Consider the following 14102-nt stretch of genomic DNA (forward strand, 5'->3'; position numbering starts at 1 on the left):
GTTAAGTCATTATTTTAAAATACTAAATAAATATTATGCGATGTTAAGTAATTATTTTGAGATATTAAGTAATTATTTTTGAGATACTAAGTCATAATTTCTAGAAAGTTTCTCAATATTTTGAAATTCAGACTGAGATTTTGCTGTATCAGTAGTTTTTTATTTAAAATTATTTGACATAAATCTAGCCAATTATATTTTTAATTAAGTGGTGTACTGCACTACAGAGAAAACTACATCCATTACAGAGAATAACCGTTGTTGTTGTCAGATTTGAAATTACAGAGCTGGGAAATTAAGGATGAAGGGGATGGGTACAACATGGACACAAAAGTCACAAACATGCCGTCCATACAGTCCACTCAAAGTATGATCCTGTCAGTTGTTGTCACTGTTGTTGAGTCCACATCTGAAAATCAGGCTGATCTACCACACTTACAATAGAAAAAACTGTGGGGGGGGGGGGGTGTTTTGTTTTGTTTTAACTTGTTTTTTTATAACTTGGACAGTAAAAAGGAAAGGGGTGACAGTAACATGATGTCACTTTTGTCCTGCTATTATTAAAGATGTATGTCTTTGCTCATTATATTTGCAGGTAAAACCAGGGTTAGGGTGAGGAAAACCAACAGAGATCACATCAGTCCAGATGTGTGTGCTAGAGAATATTTTATCTGAGGGACAGTCAGTCAGAGGTTATTACAGACATAAGGTGAGTTTTGACACATTAGACGAATTTCAGACAAGTGTGGCATTTAGCATGATAAACTGATCTGAGAGTAGCATGGTCATTTGCATGGAGGAGTAACTGACGCATTAATGACCATTGTATGCTAGAAATATTGAGGACTTACTTGTTTTGTGGAACCATTACTTTCAAGCCACAGCTGTATTTCTTTTGTTCCAACAGAGAGGGGCAAAAGTCACAACACAGTGTAAATTTCCATTCTGATTGCATCCAACTCATTTAACCAAAACTGTTAATACTGGTAGAGGACATGTGTGTGTTGTTCACAATGAAATATAGTTACTCTAATAAATGCATTTCTGTGCAAAGAGAGAAATACCAAAAAAAAATCTATCTGCAGATAAAAGTGGACCAAAAACATTCAGTGAGAAATAGTGCAGGAATAATATGGCTGGCCCACTGTGACAGTCCTGCTCATTATTATTTCCTTTAACAAGAGAGTACAAAATTGGAAAGATCGTGGAAAGCTTCACCCACCTTGTAACCTCACACAGTTCCCTGAAGGAAAGACCTAAATTTAGCCTGCAGCTGGTTTTCTGGCCTGTTCTGGAAGTGTGGGAATGGACGATCACCAGGTTTAATAAAGGAAGCAGTCGTGGTCAGCAGACACACACACATGCAGGTCTGAGCTGAGGTTTCAGGGACCTCACTTCACCTCATCTTATAAGAATAATACAGATTGCTTATTTTTTTTAGGAGGAACATCAGTGCTAAAAAAAAACTTCAAACCAAAGCAGCATTTACCCTGTTTTCAGTGTCTTTGCTCAGGCTATGGAGGTGTTTTAGACATGCAGTTAAAGCCTGTTAAAGACTGAGGATAGTAGTTATTTACTCAGAAGATTAAGAGTAAAATCTCTGCACAAAACTACTTGTTGCCAAAGTGGTTCCACAAGTCCACCAGCATTCATGGCTGAATGTTTTGCTTTCACTTTATTTTATCGTGAGTGTTTTTGTGACGATATACGTGACCACTTTTTGCAACGTGAGCACTTGTTCTCCTGCAGGTCGTCCTGACATGTTTGTTTACTTCCTCAGTCAGCAGTTTCATTGCATAACACAGATTGCGCCCTACTTACATGACCACAAATTACACAAGGTGGCAGATTGTTTAACATAGGCTCATTCAAGTTTTAAGTAATTTAATACTGCACTGTCTCATCCGGGGTCATCAGTCGGGTCACGCGTGGTCATGACTAATGAACTCCAATCTAAGGATGGCCTGTTTTTAGCATCATAATTAGTATGTGATGCATGAAACCATGGCTGTAGCCAGGATTTTAGGAATACTGCGGCCACGAGTCTCACCAACCCCACCAAGGAACTTTGACTAACCAGCCAAAAAAGGCCATAAAATTTCTTTAGGAGTAAAAAATAGTGAAATATTAAAGATAACGACTATGAAATCAAAGTAAGCTTAAAAAATATTGTGTACAGTGTATAATATCTTATATAAAGAATAGAGCTGCAATGATTAATTAGTTAATCGATTAGTTATTAACTATTAAACTTACCACCAATTGATGAATGTGAATACTTTCTAGTTTCTTTACTTCTCTGCAACATGAACTGAATGTCATTTGAGGACATTCATCATTTTGAGATTTGGGAAGTGCTGACTGACATTTTTCAGCCCTTTTCTGACATTTTATGCACCAAACAACAAACTGATTATTTAAGAAAATAATCAACCAATAGCTTATAATGAAAATAATCGTTAGTTGCATCCCACTTTGACTAACCACCGAAAAAGGACATAAAGTCTCTGATTTTGAACTGTTTCATATTATAGTCATGAGTTTTATCCACACTGCCAGGAATACAACGGTGAAATACTAAGCTCTTCTACTTTGTTTACATTATTAAATGTCCTTTTCTTAGGTCTAAAAATAATAATAAAGATAGTGACTCTATAAAAGTTAAGCGGTTAACAGTAAGCTTAAAAAACATCTTTTTAATGCATAATGTATAATATTATAAAGAGTACTGTCTAGGCCAGGGCTGAACAATTAATCTAAATTTATTTAATTGAAATTGCAACATTTTTCAGATCACAGGAGGTGTGATATTTGTTAAAGGCAACATGACAAAACATCATATTCTACAGACTTAAGGAAAAATCTTTGTTTGGTACAGATCCCTGTGGGAAATCACACCATAATAATGTTTTTCAATGAAAATTAAAATGATTATGTAAAAATGATCATCCCCTCTATCACCATAAATCATATCTCAATTGTAATATCTGTTTAAATAATAGCAATTAGATATTTTTTCAAAATCACTCAGCCCTAGTGTCGTCCGCTCCATATGAGACGTGTCCTGAGATGACATTTGTTATGATTTGGCACTGTAGGTTGATGTGACTTGACTACAGTAGCTTGTGTAAATTCCTCCTCAGGTAAAACAGAGTACTGAATTAGGACATGACCTCAGTGTCCTCAACAGTAGGTGAGGCCTAAAATATATAAAGCTATTCTATTGCATCACACAAACGCAGAGACCTGGACTCGGTCACACTTATTTCTTCCATGAAACCAGATATTTTGCAGCCCTCTATATTATTATGCCAGAATGTAAACAGACATTGTTTACTACAGCAGAGTTAACTGAGGTCACACCCTGAGAGTGTGTACAGTATCAGTATGTGGCCGCTGTCATGCTGCTTTATATATCTGCACCCACTCTCACAGTCTGCACACACACAGCATATACATTACAGGAAGTCTGGGCCCTGTGTGGCATGATGGGAATTATGTTTGTGGTAACGTCAAGCCAGCAGTGTCATACTCTGAGTGCTGTGTTGTTGCTACGCCACAAATCAAACAGTTTTATTATCTTAGTAATACAATGCCTGTGTATCAGCGGCACCTGACATATGCTGACTCTTATTTCTCACATGGTTGGAGGTCAGTGAATACATCGTCTGCTTCTATAACTGGTTTGATTCCTGATTTATTAGAAAAGGTTTTCAAGGAAAGCAAAAGGAGGAGAGGTCAGTTCAAAGGTCCTTTTTGATGGTCTTATTAAGGGCCATCCACACCAAGAACTTAACTATAACTATAAAAATATCACTGTAAAAATCACTCTAACTCAAGGTCTGGACTCCAACTGTATAGTTATGTGTGACTACACCTTCCACTTGAGTTAGAAGGATTTTTACAACATTTTTTTTATAGTTATAGTTATAGTTCTTAGTGTTTGACGACCCTCTAGTCTTGTAAATGTGAAGAACATCAAAAGAAGATCTTGTTGAAGATCTTTTGTGCCCACAGCTGTGAAACGTTAGAATTACATTTGATGCTTCCTTGTTTCTTGAGATATGTGTTGACATTATCTGGAATTATTTTTTTCGTGTGGAGAAACTTGGTCGGCCTTTTATTTATTAAGTGACTGATTGAGATAAATACTTTTGAATCCATTTTAAAAGATGTGGAGATTAAACCATTAGGGTGTAAAATGCTTAAACTGATATTATTAAATGCATGGTTTGTCCTGCACTTTTATTCTTTGAGATCTTATATAGTCTAACTGTCTGTTTTGTTTTGTATCTGTTTTAATTACTTCTTCTTCTTTCATTCTGCTGGCTGTCTTGGCCAGGTCTTGAAAAACAGGGATTGGATAGATAGATAGATAGATAGATAGATAGATAGATAGATAGATAGATAGATAGATAGATAGATAGATAGATAGATAGATAGATAGATAGATAGATAGATAGATAGATAGATAGACATAAATTTATAGTCCTAAGCAGGCACCTGAGTTATGTTAATATCAACTTTGATTAGTTTGTGTCTTAGTGTTACATATGGTGTCTGTTGTGTCCTGTCTGCCCAGGGATTAATAAAGTTATGTAAGTAAGAAACAGACTAATTAGTAGATTAATCATTTTGTCTATTGATGGACATTTTATTTTGATAACTGAATGATCATTTAGGTTATCTTTTAAGTAAAAATGACCCGTCTTTGTTTTATGTACAGTGGTTTAAGAAATATTCAGATCTTTAACCACTTAATACTACAGTGTAAAAATACTCTGTTACAATTAAAAGTATTGTATTCAAATCTTAATTAGGTAAAAGTACCAAAGTATTGGCATCACAATATATTCTGAGTACAAAAAGTACAAGTATTGATTAGGCAGAATGGCCCATCTAATATATTTGTGAACTAATTATTCTCCTGTTAATGTATCACTTAAATCTTGGAGCTGGCAAAGGTAGAGCTAATTTCAACTACTCTATATACTGCTGAAGCTTAATTTATAATAATACATTATAATTTATAAATTGATTTATATTTTATCAATAATCTAACCTTGCAAAGTAACTATTAACTGAAGTAAACTCCAAACTCCTGAGTATAAAGAACAATATTTGCCTCAGAGATGTAGTTGAGTACAAGTATAAAGTAGCATGTCATGAAAATATCAAGTCAAGTACAGGAATCTCAAACTGAAGTAAATGTACTTAGTTACATTCCTCTACTGCTTATGTGATAGTAAACTAAATGTCTTTGAACTGTTGGTTAGACTAAATAATTAAGACGTCACATTGGTACTTCACAGGCCAAATGATTAATCAGTTAATCCATGAAATAACTGATAATAGAAAATTATCCTCAGTTGCAGCTGTAAACTGAATACATTGAAGAAGGTTCCACTGTGTACATTATATTTTCATTTATTTGAAGTATGTTTTTGGAGAGAGATGGTGAGATGAAATGTAAAGAAAAAAGGTCACCAGCTGGACTCAAACCTGAGATGCTGCAGTCACACGGTCAGCACTTTGAACCTCTAGGTCACAATTATGGTGATATCTAACCCCAACAGCTGGTGTGCAGCTTTAACTGTCAATGGTATCTTGACTCCAGTGACCACTCCCTGTTACTCTACATGTAATACCCGCAAATGACCACAAGGTGATGCTAATGCATAAGGAAACTTAACTGTGTTTACATGTGACTGGCTGAAGCTGAGAGAAACCACACAACCATTTGAAAAGTTTATTTCTACCATACACAAACTGTACAACACAGCGCATATCTGTTTATTATGAAATAGTAAAAGTAATAGGAAGTTTCAATTTACAAACTACTCCAACTGAAAAAAAGCATTACATTTTAATGTAAAAGAAAAGAAAAATACAATACAATTTCATATCATACTAATATCGTTCCACAAAAAAGCATTTCACAATACAAAACATCAAATACTAACAGGGAAAAAATAAATATTATTCACAAAACTTCCTGAGCAAACAATGTGTGGTAGAGGAATTAAATATAAGAAATTATAAATAAAGGATTGTTAGGTTTAAAGAATGTGATTCAAATTTTTAAAATTCTTTAAAACATATTGAGTATTTGGATAAAATAGGGTCTTATTTGTCTGTAATTTGGCTCTTTTGCTGTTAGATTTTTTTTTTTTTTTTGTTTCTTCAAAATGTCCTCCTCGGCTACATGTCTTTGACTTCTTATTTTTGCAGAAATTAAAAATGTATTGCTCAAATGGATTAGTGTGTCTTTTTTTATCTTAAGATTAACTTTTATGTAAAATTGAGACCTTTTTATTTCGGTGTCCCCTCTTTTTGTTGAAGTCAAGGGCAGTGTGGTGAACTAAAAATACAAAATAACTGAAAATACAAAAGTGCAATTGATGCAAACAAACAACTGATTAGCCAACAACTATCATTTGTCTATGTTTTCATTTCTTTTTTTCCTTTTTTTTTTTGTATTTATTAATGATTGAAACGGAAATATGAGTTGTAGTGGTAGTCAGCTCGGTTTTGAAATAGCTACTATTCAAATCTGCCCCAAGCGTTACAAGAATATTCAAACTGTAAGACTGGTTGAAATGTTAAGGCTTGTAAGCAGTTTAAGATAAAACAGGAGTAGATGTTTTTTGTTTTGTTTTTTTTTTAAATTCACTCCTTCCTTTTTTTTCCCCTCTCCATGCTAGCAAAAGTTAAAATAAACACCAGACTTTTTCAATCTCAGTCGTGATATTTCAAAACCTGACTCTGAGATTACAGCTACTGAGACAACGGTATTTAAACAGTCATCAGGAATCCTCCTATGAAAATAATTGTACTGTATAATAAATTAGACACCATCCACATTAATACTGTCCTACCACAAAACATAGTACTCGTATATTTTTATGGATTCATATACATTTAGGCACATACTATATGCACACTCCAAAGTGTGTGCACAGAAGGCAGTTTAATATCTATATTTAAAAAAAAGACATCTTGACAAAGTGGATTTTTTGATTTTTGTTGCACTCTTCGTGTTGTGGCACGCTATCTGACATTCAGTTCACCGAATGATGTTGCATTTTTGCTCAGTGTCACTTCCTGGTTGCATTCAGCTGTTATTGGTTAAGAAGAAAAAACAGGTACAGTACAGTTGCATTGCATTTTTTTTTTTTCTTTAAGTCAGTGTTCACTTTGTCTTTACCATACATTCAGTTTTCCAATAAACAAAGAAAAAGCAATGCTTAAAAATATTAGTTGTTTTGGTAGATTTTTACTTTGAAGGGAGATCCAACTCATGGTCTAATAATAATAATAATAATAATCATAATAATAATAATCATAATAATATACGTTTTTCAACACTAGATGGCGAAAGTATGCCATGAAAATTGGAATGTGCTTCTATGTAATTTACAATGTGCAGAAAGTCAAACAGATTTCTCAAATATTAAGCATTTACAATTCTAGAAATAAATAAAAATCGAGGAAATAAATACACTGATGAACAAATATAATAATAAATAGCGATAATATAAGAATGACATGAACACATACAGATTAAAATCAAGCAAACCATACAAAATAATTAAGTGCAAGAGGGGGTAAAAATCTCACCAGGATAAACATATCGAGTGAATGCAGAAAAACAGTAAAAGCATTACAAATCCGGCTGGTAATATTCTCAGTGCAGTGTATTTACCGGGAAATGCCAAACACATTTCCAAAAGCCTTGTCTTATACATGCAGCCAAGCCAGCACTCTTCAGTAAAATAGAGCTATCTAGTGCCATTATCCCAAGTCAAAGAAACCTCTTGGTAGCTCTACAGCTTAAACATGGATGCCCTTAATAGCCTGTTTGATATTATCCAAGAGGGCCTTGCACTCTGGAGAGTATTCATGCTCCGAGTTGTTGTACATATCAGTTAATGTGTTCACATAGGCTTCAAAATTATGCTCACTGATGGGTCCCTGCAACGAAAACATGTTTGACTATTAGTGAAAACAGCACAAGCAGAAAATGACAATTCATAGAAAATGAGATTTCTTCCAGGACAGGTTAGAAATATAATGAGTTGTAGTGGAGGCTGTGGTCAAGGCTTACTGTACCATTTGAGGCAGCTGAATGTCTGTTAGACTGTTAATGAGAGCTTGGCTAAGGCGAGCGAGCTCCTTCAGGAGGCTGTCGTTGTGCTGTTCGATCATCTTGTTCTCCTCTTCAATTGTCTTCAGGTTACATTCCATAGACGAGATCTGCTTTCGAGTACAAAAACAAAAACAGATTTGTCTAAATTGAGCGAGCGAAGATCTCACACCTTTTGTCCTTAAAATAATAAACTCGTCAGAGTGGATATTTACCTGGGTTTGGAGTTGCATCATGTCTGCTTCTATTTTCATGTTGGATTCATTCAATTCCTTAATTTCATGATCCAAATGTTGAATATCTTCCTTTTTTTCAACACCTGCGTTGAAGCATATCATTGAATTTTTCACGTTTAGACTGGAAATATAGATATTTTCTGAGCCAGGATACATGTAACTGTATTTACATACCACACTATGTCAGAGTAAGGTATTGATACTTCAATACGTTTTCAATACCACATGCTTAAAACGATACAATATCCATTAGTTATAGTGTCGGAAGTATCAAAGCTATAAAAATTATTTTAGTGCTCAGTCTTTATCATTCTGTCTGAAATTTGGCTTGCAGCGAGGGCGCGACCAATACTGGGTTTTTGTGGACGATGCCAAGGGAGTACAAGGATTCCGATCTTCATACATTGGCCGTTATTCTTCATACAGAATATAATATACAGTATATATACTTAAACACATATTTTTTGTAATAATCCCTCAAACTTGATTAACGTTTGTGACAATGTACTGGAGGCAGCATATTTATAGTTTAACAATTCTAGTTACTGTTTGAAATTACACTGAAACAGTTAACTTTCACTTTATTTTTAATAATTATGAATTTTAAAAAAACACAAATAGAGCAAAATATATTCAATCTGTATTAAGAAAAAGGATCAGATATACATAGAATGCTGCCTACAAAGCTAACAAATAAAAACAATCTGCAATATGTTTTGTAAAAAAAAAAAAAAACATCATATATGTGCATATTAGACAACATATATGCTTATATTGATATAGGCTGACGTGGTTCTGTGGGCCGTGAGTGAATATGGAGCTAATTATATCAGTCAACTTATATATCGGTCGGGCCCTACTTGCAATATAGCAAAACCAGACAGTGTTCAGTGACGTTTTTTTGTACCAGCACTCTGTGCAGGTTGTTAATTAAACAAACAAAAAAATCTGTGCCTAGATTTTTCTTGTTGCTGTGGTATTGAAAGAGATATTGAGTATCTTTTTTTTTTTTTTTTTAACTAGTATTGTATCAAAGTTTAAAATTCTGGTATCGGGTTAGCTTACCACTGCTGGTTTTCAGTTTGATAGTCATCATCTCTTCTTCTGTGTGCTTTTTCTTGATACTCTGTGCGTTCAGTGGGCAACCCGACAAGCTAGTTCAGCAGGTCATAAATGACAAGTTTTAGGTTGGAGAATAAACACACAAACTTTAGCATCAACAGACACGGTGAATGAGAGTAAAAGGTGCGATTGTACGAATGCAACATGTCGACCGGCAGCATTGTTTGGAGATAAAATGGAGGACAGGCGACCTCACCTTCTGTGAGTGGCAAACACATTATTGGCATGTCCAAGGCCATTGCAGCCAGGCAAGGGACAATGGGGCAGTTCCTGTTTATTGGCCTTCCAGGCAAAGGGCAGCCCATTGATGGACGACTCCTTCTGTCTTTTGGCAGCAAGTGGACAACTGCCTGCGCTGCGATGGGATGTGTATTTTCCCGATATATGGCCCTGTCCGTCACATCCAATTACTGGACACCTACCAGAGAGACAGACAAGGAGTCGTACATGTTGTAAACCTGCAAATACTGCTGATTCACAGAGTGAAAAGATGTAACTAACTTGGATCAGGGCTGTGCAGTATATCAATATTGTGATATTAGATTAGATCTTAGATTTAGGATATCGTGATAAGGCATGAGTGTTGTCTTTTCCTGTTTTTTAAAGGCTGCATTACAGTAAAGTGATGTCATTTTCTGAACTTCTGGGATCATGCTAGCTGTTCTATTATTTGTCTTTACCCACTTAGTCATTATATCCTCATTACATATGATTATTTATCAAAAATCTCAGTGTGTTTATGTTTTGTTAAAGCACCGATAGTCACCCTACAATATTGCAATTAGCAAAATTTACTTAAAGTACTCATTGTGCGGTAAAATGGTCCCTGTCAGTGTTTTACTATTAACTATACTGTATTTTGATTCATATTACTGCAGCATTTATGTGTATGTTGCATTTTACTGCTAATTTTAGCAAGCTTATATATTGTAGGGTAGTTTTTTTTGTCTTTTTCTCTCTACTCTAATATCTCTTAGATATTTATCAGAATTACATTTAATAACATTTTTACATGCTACAGACAAAACAAAGACATTTAACTGCTCAAAAAATAACAACCACATCATTAAAAAAATCTCTCTTTCAATAACTAGACCGGAAGATTTGTTAACCATTAAGTTGATTAATCCAGCCAAATGCTGATTAAAAATAAAGTCGCCAAAACTAGAAATAATCGCATTAACTATAAGTTACTAATCCACTAAAACTTTGAGGTAGAGCGAGCACTCTGCGTTTTGAGGGTTGCTGATATTTGTGCTTGAAAACATAAAGCACAACTCACGCTGAATGTCATTAAGAGTTTGTCAGTTGGAATTCAGGCCTGTTTTCTGCAGGTCAGTAATGGAGTGACATGAATTACAGATAATTGTCATGTATCCCCTCATGCGAAAGAATGTAATTTGGAGGTGGCTCACCCTTTCCCTTATTGATAAAGGTGAAAGGTCACCTGAGATGATACAAATGGCACACATGCTGTAGAGTGCTGCTGCAAAAAGCCTGTTTCAGCATTTTGTTACTCGACAGCACAGCAGCAGCACTTAGAGGACAAAACAACACCAGTCCCATTACTTACAACTAGCACAGGTAGGTGGCTTGATGCAAGGCACCAGGACAATGGAGGCATGCCATATGGCCCACTATTTACAATAATCCTGGTTACATTTGCTACCCTCCCCCTTTCTCTCCCTTTCTCTCTTAATGTGTATGAGATCTATTCCAGTCTAATTCCTAAGCTCATGGCCTTGCATTAGTAATTAAAAAGAAAAAATCTGTGTCCAGATGTATAAGTAAACAAGGGCTCATATATCTGACTTTGGATTTAAACTCCAAATCAATTACATTATTTTTTTCCAATAACACTTTCACAGACAATGATTAAGCTGCAAATGAGTGCACTGCAATCAGAGCGGGCAGTTCAACGTTTTCTTAATATACTATAATTATAAAGAAAGCTCTCAGTGCGGAGTAATAAGCCAGATATTCCATTCAGAAAATAGGAAAAAATACAAAACCCTGAAAAAAATCCCACAAAAACACGCTGCTAATCCTTAGAAAATAATTCACTAATGTCACGACAAGAGAAGTATTATTTTCTTTGTTTAACTTAATGGCCTGCAGGTATAATGCCTCGGGCACAAAAGCATGACGCATTTTCACAATGTTTTCTTGTTTTGTTTTTGAAACAAAAAAAAACATGACAGCAAGGGATGATAAATTAAAAAAAAATCTCTTACTTAAGCTCTTGCTCATCTTTGTCATCCTTGTTTGGTGTGAGCTTCAAACCTCCCTTTCTGGCACGTGGACATCCTGACAAACTACAAATGATTGGAGACAAAATGGGTTAACGTGAGGGAAAAATCTTTTTAAGAGTAAAAATAAATGTTACAGGCACGTTCAAGAAAATCTAAATCTATAAATCCAAATAAATAAATGTGTAATCACTGAAAAGTTGCATTCACACAGATTTTAAAATGATGTATTAATGCATAAACAGATGAAAACGCAGCCAAACACAATCTGGCAGGCTACAAATGATTGGTAACAGAATGGGTTAATATGAAAGAAAAATCTATTTAAAAGTCAAAAAATTAAGTGTTACAGAAATGTTCAGGCAAATCTAAATCTATTTATCTAAATAAAGAAATGTTTAGTCACTGAAAAGTTGCATTAAAACAGATTTTAAAATGTTACATTAATAAATTGATAAACGCAAAGGCAGCCAAATAAATCAATAAACACAAGCTACAAAGACAGAAAGGGTTAACATGAAGAAACAATCTACTTAAGAGTAAAACAAAATGTTATAAGCATGTTCAAGCAAATCTTAATCTATAAATCTAAATAACTATGTGTTTAAATGCTGAAAAGCTGCATTCACATGGATTTTAAAATGATACATTAATGCATAGATAGATGAAAAGGCAGCCAAATAAATCAATAAACACAAGAATTCAAAAAGTGCAGCATGTTTGCAGCATAAAGTGAGACTTTCACCATCTGTTTGAATGTCATGCATCTGACAAATGTATTTCATGCTCAGTTCAGCGATGATTTTTCTCTGCTACCTTCTGTGCGAAGCATAGTTCCCAGTCACATGTCCAGATCCATCACAACCAGGTGTTGGGCACCTGCAGGTTGAGAGACACAGAGACCAGGTGCTTTTTACAGCAAAAAGACTGCAAGCAGAGCCGTGGATTCATGCTAATATGCAGAGAGGTAGTACAAAAACCAAACAACTTCATGTGGAGGACACAGAAATCATGCATAATGTGTAGCGGAAAAAGGAAAGGAAAGGAAATAAGGAGATGCGAAATAATGGAAAAGAAATAAGGGAAAGGAAAGGAAGTGAAAAGAAAGGGAAATGAGGGAAAGGAAAGGAAAAGAAACCAAGGAAAGTTAAAGAAAAGAAATGAAAATGAGGGAAGAGAAAGGAAATGAAAGGAAAATGTGAGAAAGAAAAGAAAATGAAGGAAAGGAAAATAAGGGAAATGAAACGAAAAGAAAGGAACTAAAAGAATGGCAAATAAAGGGAAGAAAAAATACAAGAAAAAACAGGAAATGAAATGAAATGAAAGGAAAATAATCTGAATGAGATGAAAATAAATTTAAGGAAAGGAAAATAAAATAAAAGAAAGAGCAGGAATTGAAATGAAAAGAAAGGAAAAGAAAGGGGAAAAGAAAAGAGGAAAAGAAAAGGAGGTCAAAAGCAAAAGAAAAGAAAGGAAAATAAGGGAAATTAAATGAAAATAAAAGAAAGGAAACGAGAGGAATATAAAAAAAGGAAAGGAAAAAGGAAAGGAATTGACCCAAGCTGCCTAGTTCAACGTGAAAAATCCTTTAGCAACAATAACAGTGTTGGAAACACATACTTTAGTTCCTGAGAGTTGGCTGCCATCAGTGATTTGAGTGTTTTGTCAGCCAGGGGACATCCAGACACACTAGAGAGGATAAAGAGCTAACAGTCATTTTAATGCACTCTTTGATCACAGCTGAATTGAATAATCTTAATACAATGTCTCAATGCATATTTATACAAAATTACTTGAAAACACAATTCCACTTCCTCTTCACCGGAAAGCTTTTTCATGTCACAGTGTTTTCAAAACATGACACATGATATAAAATCTCTACTAGCGATGTGACAAGTTTTCAGCTGTAATAATCAACATAATTAAACAATCAGCACTGTTCCCCTTGTCTATATATCTGCTAGCCGGTGCTAATGAGAGTGTAATTAATTACGCTACCTCCGATGTGATGCATAATTCCCCGTCACATGGCCGCTGCCGTCACAGCCTGGGGTCGGACAGCTGCAGGAGAGCACAAAGCACTTAATGCACAGATTACTCCACTTCCCACAGACTTTGCCAGAGCTGTGAACTGAATCTTTCTTTTACACTGACAACCTTTTTCATGGGCATTAAAGAGGAAAAAAAATAAGAGTTAGTACAGCGGGAAGTTTAGTAGTAGAGAAATTGTTATATTGCTCTTAAACATTCAATTTAATAATGTCTCTGAATGTCACTGAGGGGGGTGCTGTGCTGCGGAAACTAGAGGGTCCTACATTTTTCTCAAGAGCAGCAGAGCATGCACTCTAA

General features: G+C 34.9%; 1 protein-coding gene across 3 annotated transcripts in view; it reads right to left on the reverse strand.

The window, feature by feature from the left end:
- Positions 1 to 5735: 5735 nt before the first annotated feature.
- The window catches only part of st18 (ST18 C2H2C-type zinc finger transcription factor), a 43173-nt gene continuing 34806 nt past the window's right edge, over positions 5736 to 14102 (reverse strand). For 2 of the 3 annotated variants that reach the window (XM_084732561.1, XM_084732562.1), the window contains exons 14-22: positions 13752 to 13814; positions 13374 to 13442; positions 12570 to 12632; positions 11739 to 11819; positions 9701 to 9922; positions 9448 to 9536; positions 8362 to 8465; positions 8113 to 8259; positions 5736 to 7974 (exon numbers count right to left, since the gene is read on the reverse strand). In XM_084732561.1, coding sequence (XP_084588687.1) covers positions 7834 to 7974; positions 8113 to 8259; positions 8362 to 8465; positions 9448 to 9536; positions 9701 to 9922; positions 11739 to 11819; positions 12570 to 12632; positions 13374 to 13442; positions 13752 to 13814 — 979 coding nt within the window. In that variant the 3' untranslated portion in view covers positions 5736 to 7833. The remainder of the gene's footprint in view (positions 7975 to 8112; positions 8260 to 8361; positions 8466 to 9447; positions 9537 to 9700; positions 9923 to 11738; positions 11820 to 12569; positions 12633 to 13373; positions 13443 to 13751; positions 13815 to 14102) is intronic. The other variant, XM_084732563.1, reaches the window with a different exon arrangement.

This window comes from Lutjanus erythropterus, chromosome 12 (assembly GCF_056507025.1).
Source record: "Lutjanus erythropterus isolate fLutEry1 chromosome 12, fLutEry1.hap2, whole genome shotgun sequence".
Taxonomy (NCBI): domain Eukaryota; kingdom Metazoa; phylum Chordata; class Actinopteri; order Lutjaniformes; family Lutjanidae; genus Lutjanus; species Lutjanus erythropterus.